Source organism: Calypte anna, chromosome 1 (genome assembly GCF_003957555.1).
Source record: "Calypte anna isolate BGI_N300 chromosome 1, bCalAnn1_v1.p, whole genome shotgun sequence".
Taxonomy (NCBI): domain Eukaryota; kingdom Metazoa; phylum Chordata; class Aves; order Apodiformes; family Trochilidae; genus Calypte; species Calypte anna.
Genome location: NC_044244.1, coordinates 57,893,824 through 57,918,412, shown reverse-complemented (window position 1 = coordinate 57,918,412; position 24,589 = coordinate 57,893,824). Strand labels below are relative to the sequence as shown.

At 38.4% G+C, this 24,589-nt stretch overlaps 1 protein-coding gene across 2 annotated transcripts in view; it reads right to left on the bottom strand.

Annotated features, from left to right (window-relative positions):
* Window positions 1-24,589, bottom strand: part of KIAA1549 (KIAA1549 ortholog) — a 160,391-nt gene that overhangs the window by 9,641 nt on the left and 126,161 nt on the right. For both annotated transcript variants that reach the window (XM_030469139.1, XM_030469138.1), the window contains exons 11-18: window positions 18,981-19,183; window positions 15,565-15,689; window positions 9,920-10,125; window positions 7,986-8,209; window positions 6,793-6,937; window positions 4,960-5,193; window positions 3,901-3,953; window positions 350-495 (exon numbers count right to left, since the gene is read on the bottom strand). In XM_030469139.1, the coding sequence (XP_030324999.1) occupies window positions 350-495; window positions 3,901-3,953; window positions 4,960-5,193; window positions 6,793-6,937; window positions 7,986-8,209; window positions 9,920-10,125; window positions 15,565-15,689; window positions 18,981-19,183 (1,336 nt within the window). The remainder of the gene's footprint in view (window positions 1-349; window positions 496-3,900; window positions 3,954-4,959; window positions 5,194-6,792; window positions 6,938-7,985; window positions 8,210-9,919; window positions 10,126-15,564; window positions 15,690-18,980; window positions 19,184-24,589) is intronic.

The following is a 24,589-nucleotide window of genomic DNA, read 5'->3' as shown; positions in this document are numbered from 1 at the left end:
TCAGTTAGTTCATTTAGTACAAAAATAACAGTCAGTAGTGGAAAGTTCGCATACACTGTATGCTCTAAAACAATTAATTTTCCATTCTTAGAGAAAGGAGTATTTTGAAAATATGCCAGTGCTTCTAAGATACTAAGAGGATGGCAAAGCACTGCGTTTTTCTACAAGGTCCTATGGATATGAAGTTAACCTCACTTTGTCAGCACATTTTTTTGGCAGTGAAGACAAGGGCCACATTTCAAGCGTAGTAGCTGAAGGAGAATGAAGTCTTCATGCTGACCTCATTGTAAGTGTAGTTATGGAAAAGGATCAGTTATTTTAAAGCATATTCAACTTAACTGAAGTGTACCTGCAGTGCTTCCAACTGGTCGTGGCCGTGCCACTGATGGCACTTCCTCTGAGTAGATCCCTCTGGAGGAATACTGAACCTCAGGGGGCTGCTGGTCTGGGTGCATTAATTCTGCAGGTTGCAGAAAGCCTGGCCCAAAGTTCTGCCTGTGGAAAAAGAGCCAAGAATAAAATAAGTGAATTGCTTAATCAGAAGCAGGTGTTCCTCATGCAACAGCTATTTATGATGCCTCTTAATATAAATTTCAACCTTAAATGTTAAAGAAAATTATTAAATCGGATTATTCCTTCTTCCTGTTCTGCACTCCACAGGAACAGAAGTAAGAAAAACTAACAAAATTTCACACAAGTGTTTTTCACATGTCAGAGTCACTCAATGCAGAGGAAAGGGTTCACAGATCTTGCCTTCCCCTTGGGGAAAAATGCATCTTCAATGGAATTAATCAAAAGAAGAAGAAAAATATGAAAGAGTGGTGATGTAGCTGCTTACCTTAGCAAGAAATCTGACTCTTACTCAAGAGTTTCTGGGCACATGGCTTTGGTGCATTACATGTGTATTTCATGAACAATTATTGTTTCATTGAGTGTTTTGAAAATTTTTCAGGAAATTTTCAAAACTTTGCTCTCTAAATTCATCAAACTAATCAAAGCTGTCACTAACACATATGAAAGATGCAGTGTATACTAAAATGAATGTTTCCTGTACTTCAGACTTGCACTGGTAGTCGTTATTATGTATTTACTGAAAAGAGTCAACAACAGAAGTTGCCATCAATTTAACTTCATTAATTGTGCCAAGGTAATGGAGCTTGTGCTAGAACCCCTGTAGTTCATTCAAAGAACAGCTGCAGAGAAGGAAATGGAAATGCTATTTTTCCTATACGTAACATTAACATGTCTTAACCCTGGCATGAAAATACTGCATTTTAAAAGACTGATGGCAGCTGAGATTCCATGGAATACTGGTTCCTTTCAATCAGTGGAAGTGTGGATGCCCAAACTTCAGGTGCTTAGGTTACTAGGCTACTCTCTCAAACTCCAGTTGTGATCAAAGAAGAAAGCCATGCTTCTCAAGAGGCATTCAAAGCAAAAAATTAGGTTTATTATATTATTTTTTGCTGAAGCCTCTCACTGGTGAGTATGAAGTAAGCAAAGAGAGACAAACATGCTAAGCCAGGCACATGAAGTTACTTGAAGTAAGGACTAGGGATGAGTTACATGCTTTTTTGCCACAACAGCATCTAAGCCCTTCTAGACGATGGACTGCAATTTATGCCATTCCTCAAGACCCGAGTTTTACATCCTTTTGTTTTACAGGAAAGTCATGTGACTTCATCTAATTAAAACTATTCTTGATTTGTGCTTTATTTGGAAAACTAACCACAATTTTGTATGTGCTAAGAAAACCAAAGAGCCTAATAAAGCACAAACAAGTGATTATCAATTAAAGTACTAGTTACTTGGCATACAGTATTAAGTGGAGAAGGTGTAAGGGGTTCAAGATGCAACAGTCCCACTGTAGAAGTCTCAGAACTTCTGCAGCTCCCTTGTATACAATCCTACCTGTTCACTCAGCAGATTCAGAGCAAACCATTTCCAACTAGATTGAAAAGATAGTTAAAATACATGCCTGAATGAGTAGGTAATGTTTAACAATGTCACTTCTGTTCTATTAATCACTGTAGTCAGGAAAGCACATGATCATCTGGTCCTTTACACTGGCAGTGCTGAGCTGCAATCTTGTACATGATAAATTACTACAATTTTTTTATATTGTCTAATGAAAATATTTTCTCAAGAGTACTTATTAATCTCCAGTAATTTAATTAAGTGGGAGGATACAGCCCCCCAAATAATCAATTTAACACCATGAATCCACTGCTGCTAAGTATCTCTAACTCTGCTGAGTGATAAAATGTTCATTTTCTAGTAAAATTTGTTCACTGTGCCTCTATGTCTGCCTAGATAGTTATGTGACCTAGGTACTTTTTATTTAATTTTTTTAACCAAGGTTGTTTCCACCCCATTAAAGATCTTGACTGCATTTGTACAGAGAAATCTCACAACTATTATTCCATGCATTGAATATTTAAACCAATGAACCATGACATCAATACACAGCACCCAACTGTACTGACCTAAGGTTATTTTCCCTTCATCCAAATTGGTGCACTGTCTCTACCAATTTGCTTATCATCATCTCCTGAATTTAAGCCTAATGCCCTCTCCCCAACCATGACAACTTTCTCCTTGTTCTCTATTGGCCAAACTTCAGTAAACCTTCTATTTGAAAGAAAATTTAAAAGAATTCTTCCTCTTAAACAACCTTGCAGATTGCCAACTTCATCTGCTGGCACTGGCAGAGTCAGCATTTGAGCTATTAATAATGATGCCATTAATTTGTAATCTACAGAAATACAGTCTATGTCAAAGTTTGATAAACTTTTTAACAAAAATATATTGCTAAGACACTATCTTGCCCAGATGTATTAACACAGGTAACAGCATTTTCATAAGTAATTTATTACATTTTCTCTGAGTGTGTAACAGGCCAACAAAGAGAAAATTCTCAATGACAAAGAATTGCTCATGCTTTCTGTTGTGAGTCTCAAAATTCATAATCTTCAAGAAAATCTGAATTAAAAAAAAATACACTGCATGTCATACTGTGTGCCAGTTCATGTATGCTCCCTGCACACGTAAACTGTCCCCTTGAGTCAAGAAAATGTGCTCAGAGCCTCTGCCTTTTCTAGTTGGTCCCTTTGAAATCAGGTTGCAGACCAAAGATTAAAGGAAAGTTTCCATTAAATTTCCAAGGCAGCGAAGACTTCAAGTGAAACCTAATGAATGACACTGATACCACGGGATTTCATCTCACACAGTGAGCTGTAAGAAGGAAATGAGAGAATAGCAAAAGGCCAAATTTTTACCACCTTGGCTGGGACAAGCGTGACCACAGTGGGTACCATGACTCGAGAGTCCAACTTCATGTGCAGTTAAAGCACAGACACCAAACCTGGAACCAGCAGTCACCTGGACAACTGTTTTCATCACTATATAATTCTCCCATGGCAAGGCCAGGAGAAGATGGAAAATTTGTTCTTCCCCTCTCATTTTATAATAACAGACCTGCAAGGCAGGCTTTCTCTGTGAGGGTCACCATGTGCTGTAATTCGTTCTCAACTTGGTTAAAAATAGAATTACTCTATTAGTCATCTGCAAGCTTTTTCAAGTGAGTGTGGCCCTGAGGCTACAGAAACAAGATGAAAGTGAGAGTCCTGGGAGAACTACATGCATCTGAGTAACTGTTTAAGGCTCTCTACAAGCAGAAACTAGGTGGTTTACTCAGTATTTGGAAGGATATCTCTATAGCCAAAGGGCTAGAAACACATTTCTTTTAAATGGAGGATTGGATTCCATACAGCACGCATATGTCATTCATTACTTCTCATCTATGCAGTACTTTTAACATAATAATATAGTAGTGCCAGTAGGAAAGTGGAGGAATTGCAAGGAAAACAATAAATGGTAAGTTTATCGGTAAAAAGCTACCTTGGTAGGAGACCTGGTGCTGTTGGTGGAGTCATTCCAAATTCTACATATCTCTGTCAGAAGAATAAAAAAAAAAAAGGAAATTAAACTCAAAATTCATACCCTGGAAAGTCCACTGTCAGCCTTTTAAGTGATGAATGGCAGAGATCATTAGGCCTCTATGTGTGTCTTGATTGCAACCATAAGAGCTTATTTTGTGAATAATCAGCAGCATGAGATGATCTGGGAATCACTGCTACAGTGGGTTAGCAGTCTCTTCTGTCTGATCAGACTCTTAACTTAAAAACCTTTCAAAAATACTTTCCCTCACCTGCAGAATATTAAGGGCTGCTTCAAGGTCTATTTCGCTTAAAATGTTCAACAAGCAAAGCTTTGGACCTGGAAATCTCTTTATACCTCAGCCAGCATCAGACTGCAGGAGAGAAACCACAGGACACAACAGTCTGAAGGGATTATGAAACTTCTAGTAGGTAAGTGTGGTACTCAAGATGACCTAAAAAATTATCTGTATGTTTCAGTGCTCCAAAACATGTAAAAAAATCATACACAGAAATACTGCTTCCCTATCCCATTTGGATTCCCTGCTGAAAAATATAACCTAAGCCAAACACATTCTTTTTTCATAAAGATACAAAATAGCACATATATTGAAAAAAAAAAAATCAAGTTTTAGTACTGGACATAGACTGATCTGTGAAAGATAACTGAGAAGAACAGAAAAGATATTCTAAAATAGGAGAACTCCTATCTTTTCCTGTGGCTGGGATGGGAAAAGGGACAAGAATCCAAAAGGCTTAAAAAACAAGCTCGCCATCATATGATGGTAATTTCTTAATTCTCCTTGTTCCAGGAACTGCTCTACATTTTTGCTAAGTCCTGTCAGCAAGGGCACATTAGCAGTGACCACAGCTCAACTGGTACCAATTACTTGCCCAGAAAAGCCTTTGAAATGGCATCACTTACATTAAATGCTTTGTTTACTGCCCAAGTTGGACCATAAGGTGATCCCCACTGGATGCATGTGGTTGCCCTCCCTGCTGGAGCAGGAGCGCTGCTTACCGGCTGTCCCACGGAGCCCCCGGGTGGTGTGATGGCTGTGGAATTGGCTGCTTGGCTACTGGGAGCCACCAGTGCAAAAGCATCATCCAGGAGTGAGTGCATGGTTTGCCGAGCCTCTTCAATGGATGGCTGAGGTGGGACATACTGGGAGACTGGGTGGGAAGGCAAACCAGGGAACTTCCCCACATCAGCTGAAGATGACGTCTGAGGTTCAGGAGGCAAGTCTGGATCAGACTGGAGGAAATGGAAAGAAGGTGAAGAGCAGCCAGAGAAATGATCTGAACAATCAATTTCCAAGCTCCTGTTGGCCTTAAGACTCAGCAGTATTTTCTTTGCCAGAACCACAGCAAAATAAATGGCACAAATGCTGGTGCTGGACAAAACCTTCCCCTTACCTTCACCACTTCTGTATGCACATTCATGACACCATCTGTTCAAACACGTCCTTCAGTGTGATCTGAAAGACTGATCTCGGGTAAGGCAGCAGAGTTACTCAGCTGCAATAGAAATCTTGTGGTTTGCAAGTATGTAATGAAGTCATGCAGACAGCTTACTCCACCCAGAAGAAAGCAACCAGCTCTGTCTACATCTTTGACTCCTCTGCTTTTGCAGTTCCAATAAATTAATTCAGCCTTTAGCTAATCTAGCTTTACCATATCAGCAGTAATACTAACGAATTATTACCTCCTGGAAAAAAACACAAAGGGATCTGTTAAGGAACACGTAACTTGAACTTGAGTGCATCACCTAAATGGGACTCATGCAAGTGCTGTGTAGCAGCAACACCTGAGGCATGCTGTTACCATCCAGGCTCTTACCACATAGGCTTGCTGTCCCTCAGTAACAGAAAATTAAACAAGCTTTGCAGCAGCAGACTTGTTATCTAAGCTCACTCTTATCACTGCATGCACACTGCAAAATCATTCATCAAGATGCATAAGCCTCAACTTCATCAGGAACTCAGCATTCTGAATACTGTCTTGCTACAGAAGCCAAAATTTCTGTGTGACACATCTGAATTAAACAGCCTTAGATGATAATTCATTCTGCTGCAGCATATTAAAAGCATCACACTCTTATGTGAAAGGCAGAGGGAAACCATAAAAATCGACATCACTTGACTGCATATGCAGCTAATGGTGAAATTCTTGAAGATACTAAGCCATTTTTCAAGATGAAAACTGTCCATGAGTTTCCAGTTATTAGCTCTAGGCTTAGAAAAGTCTGCTTAGAAGTGGCTAAAGATGTCTAATTACAGTTTGTGACACAAGTATGATTGAATAGAGGCATCCTCCAGTGTCTTTGCCTTTTTTAGACAGGAAACAAAATTAATTTTCAAGACATTGTACTAGAATTGTTTCAAGTTACTGCACAGTAAAAAGACACTATTTCTCTTTCATTAATAATTAATTCTTATATTTTAAAGATGAGAAAAATTCTCATGAAAGGAATGGAATCTTTGGCTCTGTGAGAGCAAAGGATTAATTTTCTGTAATATCTGAATAAAGGACATCCAGCAAATTGGACTACAGTGAAACTGTTCAATATATAGTGTAACATGCCAAGCACACTTTCATTTGCATAACAGAGTAGCATTTATGATAACAAGGTTTGGTTCTTGGCCTCTTTATTATCAAAGAATATTTGGCAGAATTTTACTGCTTAATTCTGACAGATTGCCAATGAAATCTGTGTTTCACTCTGATTAACATGCTAACTACATGTGACTGAAATCAGCTATAGAAACCATAGCATAATGGCCAAAAACCTCACCATGTCACAACTGTCATTACAATTATCAGAGCACCCCTGTCATTCAAGAGACATACATACAATATATGCAGAGTTATTGACTCCTGGAGGCCTTTTGTATGTCCCATCACTGTCAGTTGTGATTAACCTGTCCTTTTCTGCATCAATTGGGCTGCCATTTATCTGATGTCGCCGCCGCTGCTTGGGAGAACGTTTTGCACGAGAACTTAACAGGATGAAAACAAAAAGCAGAGAGAGAGAGAAAACAAAGAAGAAAAAGGTAATCACATTTCTTTTCACATTTTTTCTTCTCCTACCAACTCAAGGCTGAACTCCTCTGACCATTCCCTTCATGTCATCCTTGCATCATCCCTGCTTCTCTTCCCTTTCTCGCTTTTTCATGCCAGTGCCATTATTTAGCCTTGAGTCTCTCTCCTCAAGCTTCTTCTAATAACACTTTCATTGACAGCTCTCAAAACTGTCTCCTTCCTCCCTCAAACACTTTCGAGTGTCACCTCCCTTCTACATTACTCTCTCCAAGTTATCCATGCTCCAGCCCCACTGCCAGTGCCTCTGCAGACCTCCCAAACTACTATCTGACACTCTGCAGTAGGTGAACAGACCAAACTGCCAACAAAGCTTTGCTCTTGGCATCTTGGGTTTAATCCTACCGGGATTAATCAGAACCCAGGGAAGACTTTCTCTTTGAAAATGCAACGGTGGATGCAAGGCAGATTTGGGATGTTCAAAAATGTGTCTTATTATCTAGAGGGAATACACAAAAGGTAATCTCACTGATTCATGAATTTGCCATTAAAATCCTGAATCTGCATACTTCTTAAGTTAATGGTTTCCTAACCTTTTGTCTTTTCCTTCTTTACAAAAATATTATTTCTTGAAGTTTATATTTTCCATGTATCTATTTTTAGCATTTATATTGTGATTATGATCCCTCTAAACAACACAGGAATTATTCAACAAGTGGCAGAGCAAATGCTAAATGGTTTTCAGACACTTCTTGCGCATTTCCATTTATTTATCATGAATTCACACCTGAGAGCTTTTAAAAGAATAATCTGAAAACAAACCATATTGGCATATACTGAAACAGATAAAAATGTTTATACCAACTCAAACCTTTTCACCTAGATAACTCAAATTCAAATAGGGAACAAAATGATTTTAGATTCTGAAAGCTCAGAAGTACAAGGTTGACTTATTTTGGATGCTGAATCTAAAAGAAAAACTTTTTTCCCCATCTTTGAAATCCTTACCTCTTTCTGGGCTCTATGAAGACTGTAGGCACACTGCCTCCAGGGTCCAGGATCTTGTCAATCTGCATCTGTGCCTTGCGATATATTCTGTGCTGTTCTTTGGAGTCAACCACTACCACATCATCCACCACTGGAAATTCATAGTGCCCTTTGCGCTTGGCACGAAGACGAATCTTATTGCGGTGATGCTCAATCTCAGATTTATGCCTCAGGGCTGTTTGTATCTTAAAGAGGGAAAAAAATCAAGTGAATTTTCATCTCTAGTTTTTGCAAATAGAACTTTCTTCTGCTGTTCTGTAAACCTCTCCTCTACACCTCACCTGCCTGCCCCTACAGCTCTCCTCCCCCCCTCTTTCTCTGAAGGATCTCTGAAGAAATCTCTGAAGGACTGAAATAAGTCATACAACTTGTAAAGACAGTTTCTATATTGGACATTTTGCAGTATTCCCATTGTCTCTCAAGGTAGATTTAATATTATATACAACTCAATTGCCAGCACAGCAGTGCAATTAAAGAGGAGGGAGCAGTTTGTCAACAAAAGGAGGGAGAAACACAAAAAACTGTTATCTGTCAGAAGCAACACTGCTCTGAAATAATAAGACTAACCAGTACAGGCTGCATCTACCTTTCCTTGTCAAACAGAAATATATCTGATCAATAGTGATGAAGACTGTCACCCATTCTCTTTAATGACCTTCATCACATAAGAAGCAAGAACTTTAAAAGGGCTAATTGAGCTGGTAACTCAGAGAATCTGCTGAGCATAAGATGACACTGCAAACTATAAAGAAATGCAGCAGCAATACAAGGGCACAGGTCCCTAGATGAGCTTGGCATTATCAGTTCTTGCAGGCTGAGCATCCTTGCCTCTGTCCCACCTTGTTTTACAAATTCACTGGAGTGCATCTCACCATCTGGGAAAAGCTACCATAACACCACACTTTCAAGTCCTGGCCCAACATTCACTGAAATCATTCCTATGAATCAAAAAGCTTTGGACACCAAATCAAGTAGCAACAACTGCTCTGCCTGTGCTGGACTAATTCTGGAACATATCTGGAGCAGTGAACTAAAAACCAAATAAAAATTCGTTTTTGTGTATGCTCTCATGAAAATAAATTTTTAAAAAAGCATAAAGCCAGGCTCAATATTTACATTTAGAATTACATCTCTTTTACCCATATAATCAGGGTTCTGTTTTGCAGCCCCTCTTGCCTTTGCATAATATATATGTATCTACCTCTCTTCTATAAGGTACTCAGAAACACAATATCTTAACACAGTTAAAGGTTTCAGTAATCTTCCACTCTGAATTATGAGAAGATGACATCTTGCACCCCATACAAAACCAGGACATGGGTACATGGTACTTGTCAGGCAGTGCATGATGTCATTTTACAGCACATTACCAGGGGTGCTCACATTCTGCTTACAGTAACGTGAGCCTCAGAGAAAGCAGGATGTTTCTGTATGTTTACTATCAAATAAACACATGAAGCTGGAAGTAATGAATGTATCGAGCAAATTCACACCCCAGTATGAATGAGATAACTTGTTTGTATAACCTATATCCTAAGTTGCTGAAAAGTCAAAAGGATAAAGAATGGTGTAGAATGAAAACCAAGCTGGGTCAGATCTTCCAATTCTCACACATTAACTTACATGACTCTTGCAAGTCATGTTCTAGCAAAAGTACAGTAACACAAGGTGCCCTGACAATCACATCTGCTCCTCTATGTGCTTAGTTTTGGTTTAGGCATCTCTTAAAACCAGGTATGGTTATCTGGAAAACAATATTGTTCCTGTAACTTGTCAAAACTAAACTCCTCAGGAACTAATGAGGAACTCCTGGTAACAAGAAACTGGATAACTTTCACTTCCCTCTTGGCTGGGCATAAATTTCTTCACAAACATTCAAAGAACTTTAAAAATACCTCTTTATTGATTTTGTTGGTCTCTGCTACTCGATCAGAAAGTACTGAGTTCTGAACTGGAGGTGCTGCCATCGGCTGCATAGCAATCAGCTGGATCTTGCTTGGGACCCGTCTGCTGGCATCTGAGGAACGTGACATCCTATCCACATGTTCAAAGATAGAGGCTGAGGAGTGCTGCTCATTTCCACTGCTGGTCTGAGGAGGTCCTAAATTACCGGAATGAACACAGAGTAAAGGTGTGCTGCTAGTCAAAGGTGTGCTGCTCAGTCAAATGTTACAGATGCTGTGCTACAAGACTGCCATGTTTTACATCTGTGTTTAATTTGCCCCACAGCCCTTTCAGATGATTCATATTTAGCATGAAAACCAAGTGGTTTGCAATTTATAAACACTTTTCTGTTACATTTCCAGAAGGTGAGCTGTCATTCTTTATTTCTGTGTAGCAAGATCTTGGCATTTGCAACCCCCCCCAAATCCTAGTCTACTTTACTCCATAAAAAAGCTGTTCAAGTACATACTGCTAATGGTTTCTCTTATCAATACTGAAGGAAATGCAAATTCCTCAAATGGAGGTTCAAAGAACAATAAGAGAGGTCTGAAAATGCACTTCCTTAAGTGATAGGAGTGATACATGAACTAAACAAAAAAGCCTTTTTAAATCCACAAAATAAACAAATAGTTTTACAGACATATTACTGTTTGAAGCTTCTAGAGCACTGTTTTGTTCTCTGTTTATCCTGTGACAGGATAAACAATTCACAAAGTAAGAAGCAAGCTGCACAAATACTGTCATGCTGTAAATTGTTGAAGAAGTTAAATCAACTCAAATACGATCAGCAAAAGATGTGATGGAAACCAATACACATGGAAGTTGTGGCCCTGCTCCTGCCAACAGTTAATAATTTCAGCTAAGTTCAATTGATACGTGCAGTTAAGTAGATATTTAAGTATTTTAGCTGGAGCTAGGCCTACAACAGGAACCATTATGTGGATTAGAATTGCAAAAACCGTTGAAGAATTGCAAAATAATCTACTGTCTTGTCCACATGGTAAAGCCATAAATTCTCAAACTGCTTTTCATAATGAAATATAAGCAATAAGAGATTTAGATTTGTGACTCTTTTGATGGAGGAACACAATAGAGTAGAGGGACATAGTTCCACATCCTTGCACAGACTTCTAAAAGATTCAAATCAGGAGGAGAATCTGATTTTATTCCAATACAGAATTAATTGTTCATCTGCCACATACAACTCCAACAAAAAAGAAGGAAAACAACCATTGCTGTGATCCCCTTGCAACACTTGATGGTAATGAAGTATAGGAATCAGAAGATGAGTGAATGCTATCTTCTGTAGAAGATCACTTGCTCCCTTGCTTCCCTCTTCTAGCACAAAAGGGAGCAGGAGGGAAAAGAATTGGTACCCTTTTGTTATATTCAGCACATTACTTTGGGGCTGGGAAGCAATCTGGCCACAAGCTAAGCAAAATGCTTATTTTTCATATTGCCCTAACTTGCATCATCAAATGTATACATTTGCATATGGCACACAAAATTTATAAATGTGACTTTCCTGTGTAAGCATCCTTAAAAAGAAGGTAAACAGTTCCACTCTAGAACTCTCTGTCCCAACTGTTTTGTAAGACACAGAGCCTAAACAAAACACCACAGAATCACAGAACTGTCATGGTTGAAAAAGACCTCTAAGGGCACCACATTCAATAATCACTATCCCCCTACAATAAAGTAAAGTAAAATAAAATAAAATAAAAGTAATAAAATAAAATATATGTATCACCATGCCCAATTGAACATATCCTGAAATGCCTCATCTACATTGTTTTTAAATACAGCCAGGGATGGTGACTCCACCACCTCTCTGGGCAGTCCATTCCAGCACCTAACTCTCAGTAAAAAAATTCTTCCTAATATCTAATCTTCTGTATCTGTTTATATGATCTTTACCATGTGGCATCTTCACAGCCTCATCTTCATGCATTTCTTAAGAGCATGCAAGCATTGCTACTCTCAGAGGGGTACAAGACAAATCTCAAGTAGTTAGTGTGAATCCCTCCAAGTGACCCTGTAGCACAATGGAAAACTGAACTGCATCTTTCTCATTTTCCCCATACATCAGTAATTTTTCCAAATCTTTCCAGTCTAACAGCATTTCTCAAAGCTCACGGACTTCCAAAATAAAATGTTAAGGTTATTTTCATATTACTTGGTTAGCCAGGCCCACTACATTCAGTTATGCTGAGCATCTTTATAATTTCATCCTGAGCCTTTCCTTTTGTGTGTATAAACAAGTGTTTGGCAGAGGCCACAACTCTGTTTTGTTAAGGCTCTACAGTAACATTTTATGTTACTCTCCTTTGCAGAACAGATATACATACAAAAAACCCCAAAACATAATCTGCACCTGACCTTTAAATCCTTTCTGCAGTGTATACTGAATGTGTCTATAAATACAAACTGAGATGGAAACAGATAAAGCAGGTAAGAAAGCAGGGAACTGCACAGTGCTGTACACATACAACAAAAGAAGAAAAGATTTCTAACTCAACACATGAATGACCTTCTTTAGAAGTTTTGAAAGAGCAAAATGGTTTCTCATTTCAAAGTTCTTATTACACTATTGTCTATGGTTACAAATCTTTCTTATAAAACTATCAGATGGCTCTATATGAATGAAATTTTCATCTCAGACTAGACAGCTGAGGCTGAAAAATAACTGAGAGGAATAACCCAGATACCAGACAGAACATCTTTAAAAACCAGTCCACATAGGTCACTTTTTAGGATCAACATTCATCACTGTTTCCTTGGTTGGAACTACTAAATGAACTGAAATGTCAGAAAAGTTAATTTCTTGGCAGAAAGCTATGGTTTCATACAAAAAACAATGAAGCTGGAAATAGAGGAAGGCTATTGCTTCCTGCACCCTTGTCAAATAAAAAGAAGAGACACGGCAACTGAAGTGCATAAACCCTAATCCAAAATCAGGTAAAGTCAATGGGAATGTCCCACTGGTATTTGAATCATGCCAGAGTATGCAGTTTCAGATAAATATCACTATTTCTTTGTATCACAATAGATTATGTTCCCAGGAAGCAGCTGATGACTCTCATTAGTTAATTTTACAAACCCATCAATGGAGAGCATCATAGCCAGCCTTATATCCATCATTCTCTGTGATCTTTCCATCTCTATTATAAAATAGAAATTGCAATGAGAAGACACATTAATTTACCACTTCATATGGTACGTATGATCAAAGTCAGTGTCAGCTTTCTCCAGTTTCATCTTTGCTAAATCTCAGTTCTAACCAGAAAAACAGTAGCTCATGAGAAAATATTTGTGCTTCTTTGCAGCTAGCCTGCAAAGTCTGGGGCTTCCAGTGAAGACACTAACTCCAATAATGTTTGTAACTTGGACAGCTGCCTCAGTTTTGCTTCTTTCACAGTGATGTTTTCCTCAATAATTTGAAAGAATTGGGATGATATTAGAAAAATGTGCCTAAATTGGATGACTAATTTGTGTTGAAAAATTTGTAATTTTTCATACTTTTAACGGTTCAAATGCAATTTTTGTTTTCTAGCTCAGAAAAAAATTTCCCTCCATTCCTAAGATACAGTTGCAACTACCCCAGCACCTCTATCTGTGTTTGTACTCAACTATGAGCTCTGTTTACTTACCCACTCTGTTTGCTCCTGATAACAGAAAGGAAAAAAGAAGAGACAACACAGTAATTATTACAAATGATTCAGCTAGAATGGCAACTGGAAAAAAACACAGCAGTAAGAGGATTGCATGTACTTTTGAATGAGATACAGGAACTTGGATGAAACTGCCAAACCTCAGCTGCACAAAAAGAAAGCTGAATCTGCCACTTAACAGAGCTCTGCAGAGAATGCCTACAATTCTGGATGCTAACAATAGTCCCTATGATTACCAAACTAGAGGCACCAAATGCTGAAAAAAATAGTGTATTTGATACAGTAAAGGCATGATAGGTAAAAAGGACACATCTTGCACAATATGCTTGCTGCCTATGCCAGATAATTCAGATGCAGCAATCCCTATCATTTCTACACTAAAAGGGCCTTTCGTAATAGTTTAAAGACAGATGGAAAACGAAGAAATAAAAATGGACCTCCCAGGTAATAACTGGGAGTACATTCCACTTAAGTCCATAAGGGCAACAGAACTGAAGACAGATAGGTTGGGGCAACTGATAAACCACCCTGAGATGAGCTCTGTGATAGCATAATTGTTTTTCTATTTATGTACTTGGTTATGAGTTTTGGTCCTTGGAACTAATCTAAGGCACAAAAGCATTTAGCACCAGTACAGTATCTTCTTTTTGTACACTGTGTAAAAGTACATGAAACAGACACTGTCTGCTGTATTATTAGAAAATATAACTTTCCTGTCAGCAGATCCTGTGTTCTGTTTTCTTACATGTTCATAACAGAGGAAAGCCTCCTCCAGCACCCTTGCTCTTCCACATTGTGCAAGTTTGGAATACTCTATATTTTAAAGTTGCTGTTTAGTCACCCAAGAGCTTGCATTTTATACAAACTATCTTACATATTCCTTAACCTCAGTTCTCCAAAGTCAGAAAGAACTAAATATTGTCTTTTATTATCTGAATTTCACAGACACTGTCCTCCTCAGTAGTCATCTTCACATCTCAGATGGTACTTCACAGAGTATGTGGAAAAACATTCAATATACAGATGAGACAGCTCACAATGTGGTCAATATCTTTTTCTTTTCAGTTTCTGCTCTGCCAAGGTCTTGCATATTAAGAATAGATGGGGATATCTCAAACTCCTTTACCAGATCCTCAGAATCAGAATTTTGCCTAGGAAAAATATTGTTATTTAGGGCAAAGATCTGGCAACTCAAACCTTAAGCATGGAGCAAGCCATCTAAATGCAAGTGGCTCTCAGAAAGAACCAATTAGTGTTTGTGTAGGGACAGTTAAGAACACACTTTTCAACAAGAAAATGATTTAAAGAATGCTTTAATGAAAAGAATGAAAATGGTTTTTTTATAAAGCGTTCAATGAGAAAAAAATATGTATCTTAGGGTACCTCCAGGATAATTGAGGCCACTTTAACTGCAAGAAGGCTCTTCAAAAAATGTAGCTAATGTATTAGCGCTGGATTTTCATCTTTCTAAAGCACAATCATGAGGACATTTTGAAATCTGAATTAGAACTTACTTGGGAAACCTTTTTCTTAATCTCACTTTTTCAAGTTACAGCTACATAGAACTAAGCTGTATCAAGTCCTGCTGTGACCTCTACTGCCCATGAAACTTCGTGCAAGATTGCTACCCTGAGAGCCACAATTAAGTCTGAATGGAAAGAGGTTTGCCAGCTGTGTGTGGGAGAGAAAAGGAGGGAAGATTCATTCCTGCTAAGCCATTAGTTTCAGAGACTTGCTGGAATTAAAGGAATGCACAGATCTTCAGTTTCAACAGAAGAAACTGAAGCAAAAAGGAGAGGAATAAAAACAAACTGTAAGAATTAGCAGCCAAAGGTGAGTTTAGAAAAATTACAGCACTTGAGTAACTCTTCAGCCTGAATAAAGCAGTGCTGGTGCACACAAGACAAAAAAGAAAAGGAACAAACCCTTCTTCACTGCTCTGCGTGGTTTGCCCTCATTTGCAGCAGTTGATGGTCTGGCAGTTTCTTCTCCTGTCTCTCTCCCACTGGATTGTTCACTTGCTGTGGAGTCAGCATCCGATGGTGAAATTCTGCCACAAACATTAAAAAAAAACAACCAAACCAACACGTAATATAAGTTTGCAAAGGGGAGCAGTTCTCAAGCACACAAATCTTGTGCTAAAATATCTTGTTAAGACTGTTAGTCTTTTTTCTCTGTCCAGAAGTAAATTTATGATAAATTATTGATAAATATTCAATACCATGATGTTATTATTACTGCGTGTGAAAACTGACTGCAATAGCATTAGCATGTGACAAGATTTTGCACCCACTTTTCCTTTAAAATATACTCCAAGAAAAAGCTGCATTTGTAAGTAACAGTTTACTTTTAATATAGTAAAAATGTAATTAGAAATAAGAAACCTGTGCCTGTAATTAGTCAAATAATCAGCCTTGACAACTTGGGTGTTCTTTTGAGAACATTACAAGTCCATGTGAACTTTTTTCTGACTAGTTAAAAGTAGGGACATTAAAAATTACTGCTTTTACGTATTTATCCCATGCAGTCATGAGATTCTTAAAAATATTTGTTCCCCAAAAATTACAATTTCAATGTTCCTAATTTTTTCACGCAATCACAAAAAATATAAAGAAACACTGTGATTTTCTCCCAAGAGACTATTTCAGCTATAAAATTATTCTGACAGTATAAAAATAGCAAAAATATAGGGCATGCACCACCACCCAGCTGACACCAAACCCTGTCTTTTTGTATGGGATCAGCCTTTGTGATAAGAATGCCCAATGACCATTTTGTATCACGAACATTCATGCTCTGTTCCTGCAGGGAGTTCACCACTGGAATTGTGCAAGTGTCTGTGCATTAACCTTGTTAACTGCAAGATTTGCTAGGGCTAGATGGGTATCCTGAACTAGTTGTTGATGTCTCAGTTAAATATCAAACTGCCTAAAGCAAACAGAATAACATAACTATATACAGCCAGACAAGTTCATTGAAAATTAAGCCTACTTCCTGCAGCAGACAAATGCTCTGAATTCACCTCCACTTTTTCTCCTCCCTGAACAATACACAGATAATTCAACTCCTTCATTCTTTTCTGTGGGGCTGTAATACTAGTAAATCACCACCATCCTCTCCCCAACACCCCAAAAAAATTAGCAGAGAAAAAAAGAAGAAATGGTTCTTAGTCAGCTTATAGATCTGCAGCACTGAATCTCTTCTAAGGGGGAAAAGGTGGGCAGAGCTATCATATATGCATCAACTCTGTCTTGGTACAGCAGAGTATAAGGCTGAAGTTCAGTTTCCAGACTGGCTACTGACTTTTTGTTTCACCTCGCTGTGCTTTGTTTTCCTTCATACTCTTTCCTCAGTATGTCTTAATTATCATTAAGGAATTTATACAAACATAAATAGTGCTTACTCAACATCAGTCGTTCTTTGTAAGTACTGAAGAATATGCAGTGTTATCATCTCAAGTCAAAACAAGGGATCCAATTCTCAACTGGAACACAGACATGCCTGTGCTTTCTGAACTCAGACACTTCTATTTTTTGCTGTTTTTCACAGACACAGAACATGTACTTACATCACCTCTTTTCTTCCTGGCATACAACATACAGTCCTGGAGTTGCATTGTGATAAATTGATTTCTCTATTTACTTACAAAAAGGAAAACAGCTAAAACCAACATAACACACTATGCTACCATTTCACATTTCAACTTCTGCCTCAGGGAATAAATGTTTTAAATCTCAAGCTGACATGGGCATGTCAGCATGTTAGGGAGATGATGGTAACATCTCCATGGTTAAGCCTAAATGGAGATTTTCTCTTCAGGGAATATGAGGGATAGGAGGGAAACTGTCTTTTGAAAACATTTTAAACTGCTTGAATATAGATGCTATTAAGAAAAGAAGTATCTTTGTTCCAAATTTGAGCAACATTTAATTATTGTCTTCAGGAGAAGCATTAAAATGTTGGCTTCTGAAAATTTTTCCTGATTCATTTTCTGAGTTATTCTTGATGGAACACAGTAACAGCCTCAAGTTTAAACTTCTTTCTTATGTGAACATGAACAAAGATACCTACCCCTCCCTCTAAATATTCTCTTTGTCTTAGGCCACTTCTGATTTTCTGTAAGAAACACAGAACCTCTTGTCCTTCTTATTTATATTAGTTTGTTTTAATTTATTTAAGCTACTCCAAAAAGAGTTAGCCAGTTTTTCTTCTCTTATTTTCCTGTTTGGATACCTTCGACTATACCACTGCTACTCTGTAGGGAGTTAGGAAGACAGGCTCAGCATCTGACAAGGTGGGAACTGAGTTGTATAAAGCATCCCCACGTGGGGAAGATGAAGCAAGGATCTTGGGTAACTGGGGATTTAGAGGAAGGTTGAGTAGAGCAGCAAGCTGTGTCACAGAGACCTGCAGTTCAAGCCCTTAGTTGCTTTCTAAGTTGATTCAAATCTGCTCTTGGTTGTGTTTTTCTTTTTTCCTCCCACCATGCAAGAATACATAGCAAAAGCACAGGGGACACAGAGCTGGAGACACAATAAAATGAGAGGAATGGAGAGAAGAGGAATTACTGGAAAATGGAGCACAGAGAAGCTCCACAGTGAGGAGCTGTTTGTGACTCTTCACAGCACCCCTTTCCTCCAGGCTGCATTTTTATTTGTGTTTTTTTAGAAGTGCAGCTCCTTCTTTACTGCACAGCTCTGTTACAGCACCTATCATACAAACACAATCCTTTCCAGCAAGACACATTCACATAATTGGATTATTAGAAAAGATTATGAAATTACTGCTGAAGGTTGATAGACACTTCTCCAGCTGCACAGCTCCTTTTTCCTCACCACAGTTAGTTTGCTATGAGAGCAACCACATAATGACAAATAAAAATACTCATGCATCTTCCCTGAATTTTGGTGATACTGCTTATTTCTGTAAATTCCACGTTATCATACTGATAGTACTCACTATTTATGTTACTGAAACACACTACTATTCGTCAATGGTTTTCATTTATTTTCAACCACTTGTTGCCTTAGCTAGAGATCACTACTAAGAAAACATACACTTGGTGTTTCCAATAAACAAGCAATTACTTGACTTCAGCTGATCTAGTCCTGTCTTAAATAATGCTTTTAACTGGGCATGTTGTCTTTAGGAGAAAGACAGACACTAAATTCTTGCAGCCTTGTAATAAGGAGTAGCAAGGTGTAACTCTGATGGCCCACTACAAAACTCAAGTCCCAGAGCTCTGCAACAGTTTTTTCCACTGAAACTGCCCTATGAACACAGCAATGGCCAGCCATTAACCTGTCTTCTTCTACATTTTGGTTTTCCTCTGTGAACTGACCTCCCTCTGTGTCGAACAGCCTTCGAAGGCTTTGAGGAAGCCTTGGATTTGGGGCTGGGCACATCTCCATTTTCAGATGGTGTAGTATCCTTAGTAGGTCCAGGTAAAGGTGCTGGCTCATGGATAATGAGGACATCATCTTTATTATGCTGGCCCAGATGCTGCTTAGCAAAATCAAAGCCTTTCACACTGGGGCCCTGTAGCTGTGCGAGAAGAACAAAGACAAAGAACAGGAACCATGAGTGATCATGAGTACAAAGGCTTTGGTTAAGATCTGCAAAAAATGTCCTAGGATGGTCAGGATACAGTAGTCTCAGGAGTGAACACGAGAGCTGCGGGGAAAAGAAAAATAAACGTCCCATGATTCTGTCAAATCAGCAAATCTAGTTTAAAAAATAGTTTTCTGTTGCTGCTATGTCTACTTCCAGTTATTTCTTCAGATTTAATAATAGTGTGAGGAGCTTTTTGTGTACTTATGAGTGCAGGGCCATAGACAACTGTGTACTAACTGAAATGGTTAGCACTGCCAGGTTTCTTTCAATTTCTTTCAGTCAAAATGAATAGTTTAAATAGTATGAATAATGTCACTGCTGATCTTTCTAATTCTGAGCTCCTCAAATCTGCAGGAGTCTGGGAGTGCTTGTACAAACACTTAGTTCATCTGATGAAAGATAAACATTCTGTAGATCTGAGCTGTACAACAGCCTGGCAATGACTTTTCAGCCAGCATGGATGTCTCCAGAAAAGAACTGAAAATCTAGCTCTCTGAAGAGACAGAAAAATATATAAGACTTTGGAGTTCAGAAAAATTACATACTTATCCTAGAGATCTTATTAAGGGATTATTGATTCAATGGTTGTCTCGTTTGAGAAAAACACAGAACTTAGCTCTTTATTTCCATAACTGTATTTATAAAAAAAGCTAATCTCACCTTGTCAGTGACTTGATTCAGAATTAATTTAATCAAGTCTCCAAGTTCCAAGCTCTCCTGCTGATTCTGGGGGGCTTTGGAGTAACTAGAAATTCTGAAGAACTAATTAAGAAAAAGTTTTTCTTCAAGTCCTGCTCAATTTTACGTAGTTTGGGAGTTGAAAGTAGAAAGAAATGTGGACAACTCCAGTTTTCCAAGTGGATTCACACATACCCAGTGCACAGCACACGTATAAAACCCTCTGTGTGTTCCTGGAGCTGATTTCCTGTGACGTGAAGCATGTGTTGGAGGGCGCTTACGGGTGCGTCAGGTTCCAGATGTTTAAATGAACCCCCTTTCATAAAGCTTGGCATGCCAACAGAACTAAGTGCAAACAGACTCCTCTGATATCGTGCCAAAGATAAGCTTGCCTAAGGAATATTCTGAAACAATCTCTTCAAAATATTTTCTCAGTAAGCAAACATTTTCCAAATGGTTCTTACAAAGGATGCTGTAGTAGAGCAAACTGCCTAATTACACCAGTAGATGGCAATAAAAGCTCTCCTGTAAAATCCAACAACTACCCAAATGTTTGAAGCTTCAGAGCTCAATTTTCAAAAACTGGGTACACTTATTATTTGAACAGATCCATGTGTCATAGAATCATAAAGGTTGAAAAAGGCCTCTAAGATCATCAAGTCCAACCATTACCCAACACCACCATGCTCACTAGAGCATATCCAGAGGTGCCACATCTACACCTTTTTTTAACACCTCCAGGGATGGTGACTCCACCACTTCCATGGGCAGCCTGTTCCAATGCTTCACCACTCTTTCAGCGAAGAAATTTTTAATATCCAATCTAAACTTCCCTTGGCACAACAGGAGGCTATTTTCACTCATCTTAATGCTAGTTAGTTGAGAAAACAGACCAATGCCTGCCTCGCTACAACCCCTTTTCAGGTAGTTGCAGAGAGGGATAAGGTGTCCTTCTCAGTCCGCTCTTCTGCTATATTCAATTTTTCTTAGGCTATACAACAGTCTCTTCAATTGAATTTATATAAATTACTGCAATCACTGATTAAAAAAGACACTGTTGAGCCAGAGCTTGTGAAGGTGTAACTGTGAACCCTTCCTGAAATTTGCCCCAGTTGAAAACAATGCCTTCAGGATCTTGTTGACTTAAACCACAAACCAGAATAAAACCAAAACTCCATGCTGTCTTTTTTTTCCAAAATACTTTTGAGGAACAACTTTTTACTTCTGATATCATGCCAGCTTGCAGCACTTTGACTGCTGAAACTCCTCTTAGTTACTCAACCTCCACCTCTGATTTGTCTGACATGTCTGTTCTCTTTGAATATATTCCTGTGTGCAACAGTTTTCCTTTGCACCACTTCAGTTGTTTCCCTTCTCCAAACCCTTTCATACTCCACCCTCATGACTCTACCCCCTTGCTGCTGATCCCCCGACGATCATTTCCTCTGCTGCATTCCTACAGCCCCCTTTGCCCTAAGATGATGAGTCTACACAATGCACTGGGGAAATCTATTTCACCCAAGCATTTGATAGCACTTTACCCTTTTCAAAGCACCCTTGACTTGACCTCCAAAGTTACTATTTCTTTTTGTATAGTGTGATGGAGGGGTGGGCAAGCACAACTGAGGATACAAATATTCTAATAATATTGGAATTTCTGAGTATGGTTTTAAGATTGCTGTATGTCAGAAGCATGCATTTTAATATACCTTAGAGTTAACTCTAGCTTACTGGGTTTGTAAACCCTTAGAAAATTAAGCAACGTGTAAAAATAAAAATTTAAATCTTTACACTTTGAATAGTCTTATTCCTTACTGCAATCTAACACAGCCTTTTGTCTAATCACACCTATGGAAACAGGTATATGTATGTGAACATGTATGTGCAACACATGCACAAATGTTTATCTGCAGGTAGACCACACAGAAGCTGAATTAAAACACTTAATATTGCAAAGGCAAGAACTCACACTGTACGATATGGCAGTCAAGACTGTTTGAACTATCACAACTCATCTCATGCAAAGACACTGCAACAGATTCTTAATTTACAAAATCATAAATTAATTTCCTCCACATGAACCCTCTTGCTTTCTCCAATCCCGCTGGATGCTTGGCATAGCCTGGCCCTTCTGCTATTAGGCTAATTTGGACAGAATGTAAGAATGATATTTGTAAAACCAGGATACCCATCTCATTCCAAGGATTTGGCAAAAGCTGGCAAACACGTAATGAAGGAAGGAGGGAACATAAGAAGAGAAAGGATGGATTCTTTATGCACATCTGCAGCTAGGGTGGATGACACTTGGCCAGTGGATTTCATGGACTTTTCCTGGCAACTGAGGACTTGCAAGTCTCAGGTGTCATTACTGTAGGTCTCAAGCAGCACTTGCACCAGGCACCACACAACCTCTGGTTCTACCTTCCTAAAATTGCAGGCCTGTAGACTTCTCATCTGGTCTTACTCTTCCTTGCCAGGCAGAATAAGACTCTCCATCTCACCCTCTTGCCCTTTCTCCCTCTTCCTGCCAGATGCCAGTTCCAGTTTACACTGGAGTTGCTACTCGAGACCCTTTTTATTCTTTGTATTGTGTATAGCAACAAAAAAAAACAACCTCAGAGCTTTTAAGGTACAGCTCTGTAGAGCTTACATGCACAGAATGGATATGGTCCTATGAGAATTCAACTGGTAAACCTGTAATGAGTCTCTGTCAATCCCATGCAAACATTTTCCCAAAGATTTAAAACCTACTCAGAAATGAACAATTCCCCACAGAATCAGCAAAAGCATTTCCCTCAAGAAAAACAACCTTCTGGTTCTATTTCCTTTGCTTCCATACTCTGCACCTCCAAAGACTTAGATTATGCACCAGAGCTTCTCCAAAAAAATCTTTAAAATTTGGCCAGAGCATTCTGCTTTCATTTAACCTTGTTCTTTGAAAGAACAAGCTCATCTTATTTTGAAAAAAGATTCGGTATGGAACTGATACTTGAATGGAAAACTTTGGCCTGAATGATTCAAATCCTGCAGAGTCCTGTACAGCCAAATAAAAATATTTCTAGGTATCTCCTGCTAAAAAACTTAAGTTGGCATTACTAGCTGCAGCCAATATATAAATAGCCTGAAAGACTGAATCCATGTGTATACATGTGTGTTTCCACATAGGAATGAAAAATGATAGAAAATCTAATGTGATACATATATATAAAACATGACACCTGAATGAATATGATGATCTTCAATGAAAAAAAAATAAAACAACTTATTAAAATAATTCCAATTTTTCAGAAAAACAAATATTAATAAAATTACTACTGCAGAAATGATGCTGACAGAAAGCCACTCTGTTGTCTTTAAAAAATCCCTACACTTCTGATACCTCACCTCTTCGACCGTGGCAACATTAGGACTTTAATGGAGAACTAATACTATCCAAAATGTACATTTTCAGTGAATAGTGTCTGAGGGGCACTGAAACACAAGTCCAGTTTCTGCAAGGCTTGATAGGTAGATCACTGAGATTCAGTGGAATTAATGAATAATGTTGTTTCAGACTGAAGAGGTTTCCTAAATCTTATTATGAATTTCTGTGTGCTACCTGCTGCATTTTTTATTTTCTTTATTTCAAGCTGCATAGTGTAACAGACTGGCTGACCTCTGCTCAGTTCAGGACAGGCAGTCAGAATACTACAAGTGGATCAGTCATCTACTACTCATAAATTCACCATCACCAAGGAATTATTACAATCACTTTTTAAGAGACTACTGGTGTTGATACTGCTACCTGTTCAGGTGCTGAAACTGAGCCTCTTTTTATCAAAGCCTCAAGTGCCTTGACCTACTAATGCACAAAACTAGCATGGCAGAGTTCTTGTTTTAAATACAAATTGTTAAACAAGATTTTCATGTGATCTCTATATTTCTGTGAAAGGGAAAATGCTTACCACTCAAATTAACATCTTTAAACTACCACATTCATAAAGGCATTGCATTACTAGAAAAATGCAGAAGCTGCTAAAATCTAAAGGAAGAATGCTTTCCAATTGGTAAGTCAACACAGTGCTTTAATTCTATTGTTACATACTCAATTAAAAAAAAAAAAAAATGTTTGAAGTGCCATTCATAGAAAAATGAAGTAATTTCTGCAGAGACTGCAAATTCTGTGCACCATGGTCAAGACTTAGTCCCTGAAAGCAGTTAATAGTTTCAGTACTGTTCAGGTCACAGAAATATGTGTGCCAATAAATTGTTTTGCTAGATGCAGGGACACGCCAGGAATGTCAACTATCTGTTTTTCTCAAGAAAGCAAATACTGCACACAGATCTCAGTGAATAATTTAATCAGAAAGCTGAAGAGAAGAAATACACTTACTCAGTATTATTCCTGTAGATCTTACAAGCAGCATTTGAATTTGGACATGATATGAAGAATCACAGAATCATAGAATTGGCTGGGTTGGAAGCGACCTCAGAGATCATCAAGTCCAACCCTTGATCCACTACCCCTGCAGTTACCAGACCATGGCACTGAGTGCCACATCCAGTCTCTTTTTAAATATCTCCAGGGATGCAGAATTCACTACTTCCCTGGGCAGCCCATTCCAATGTCTGATCACCCTCTCAGTAAAGAAATTCTTTCTAATATCCAACCTAAACCTC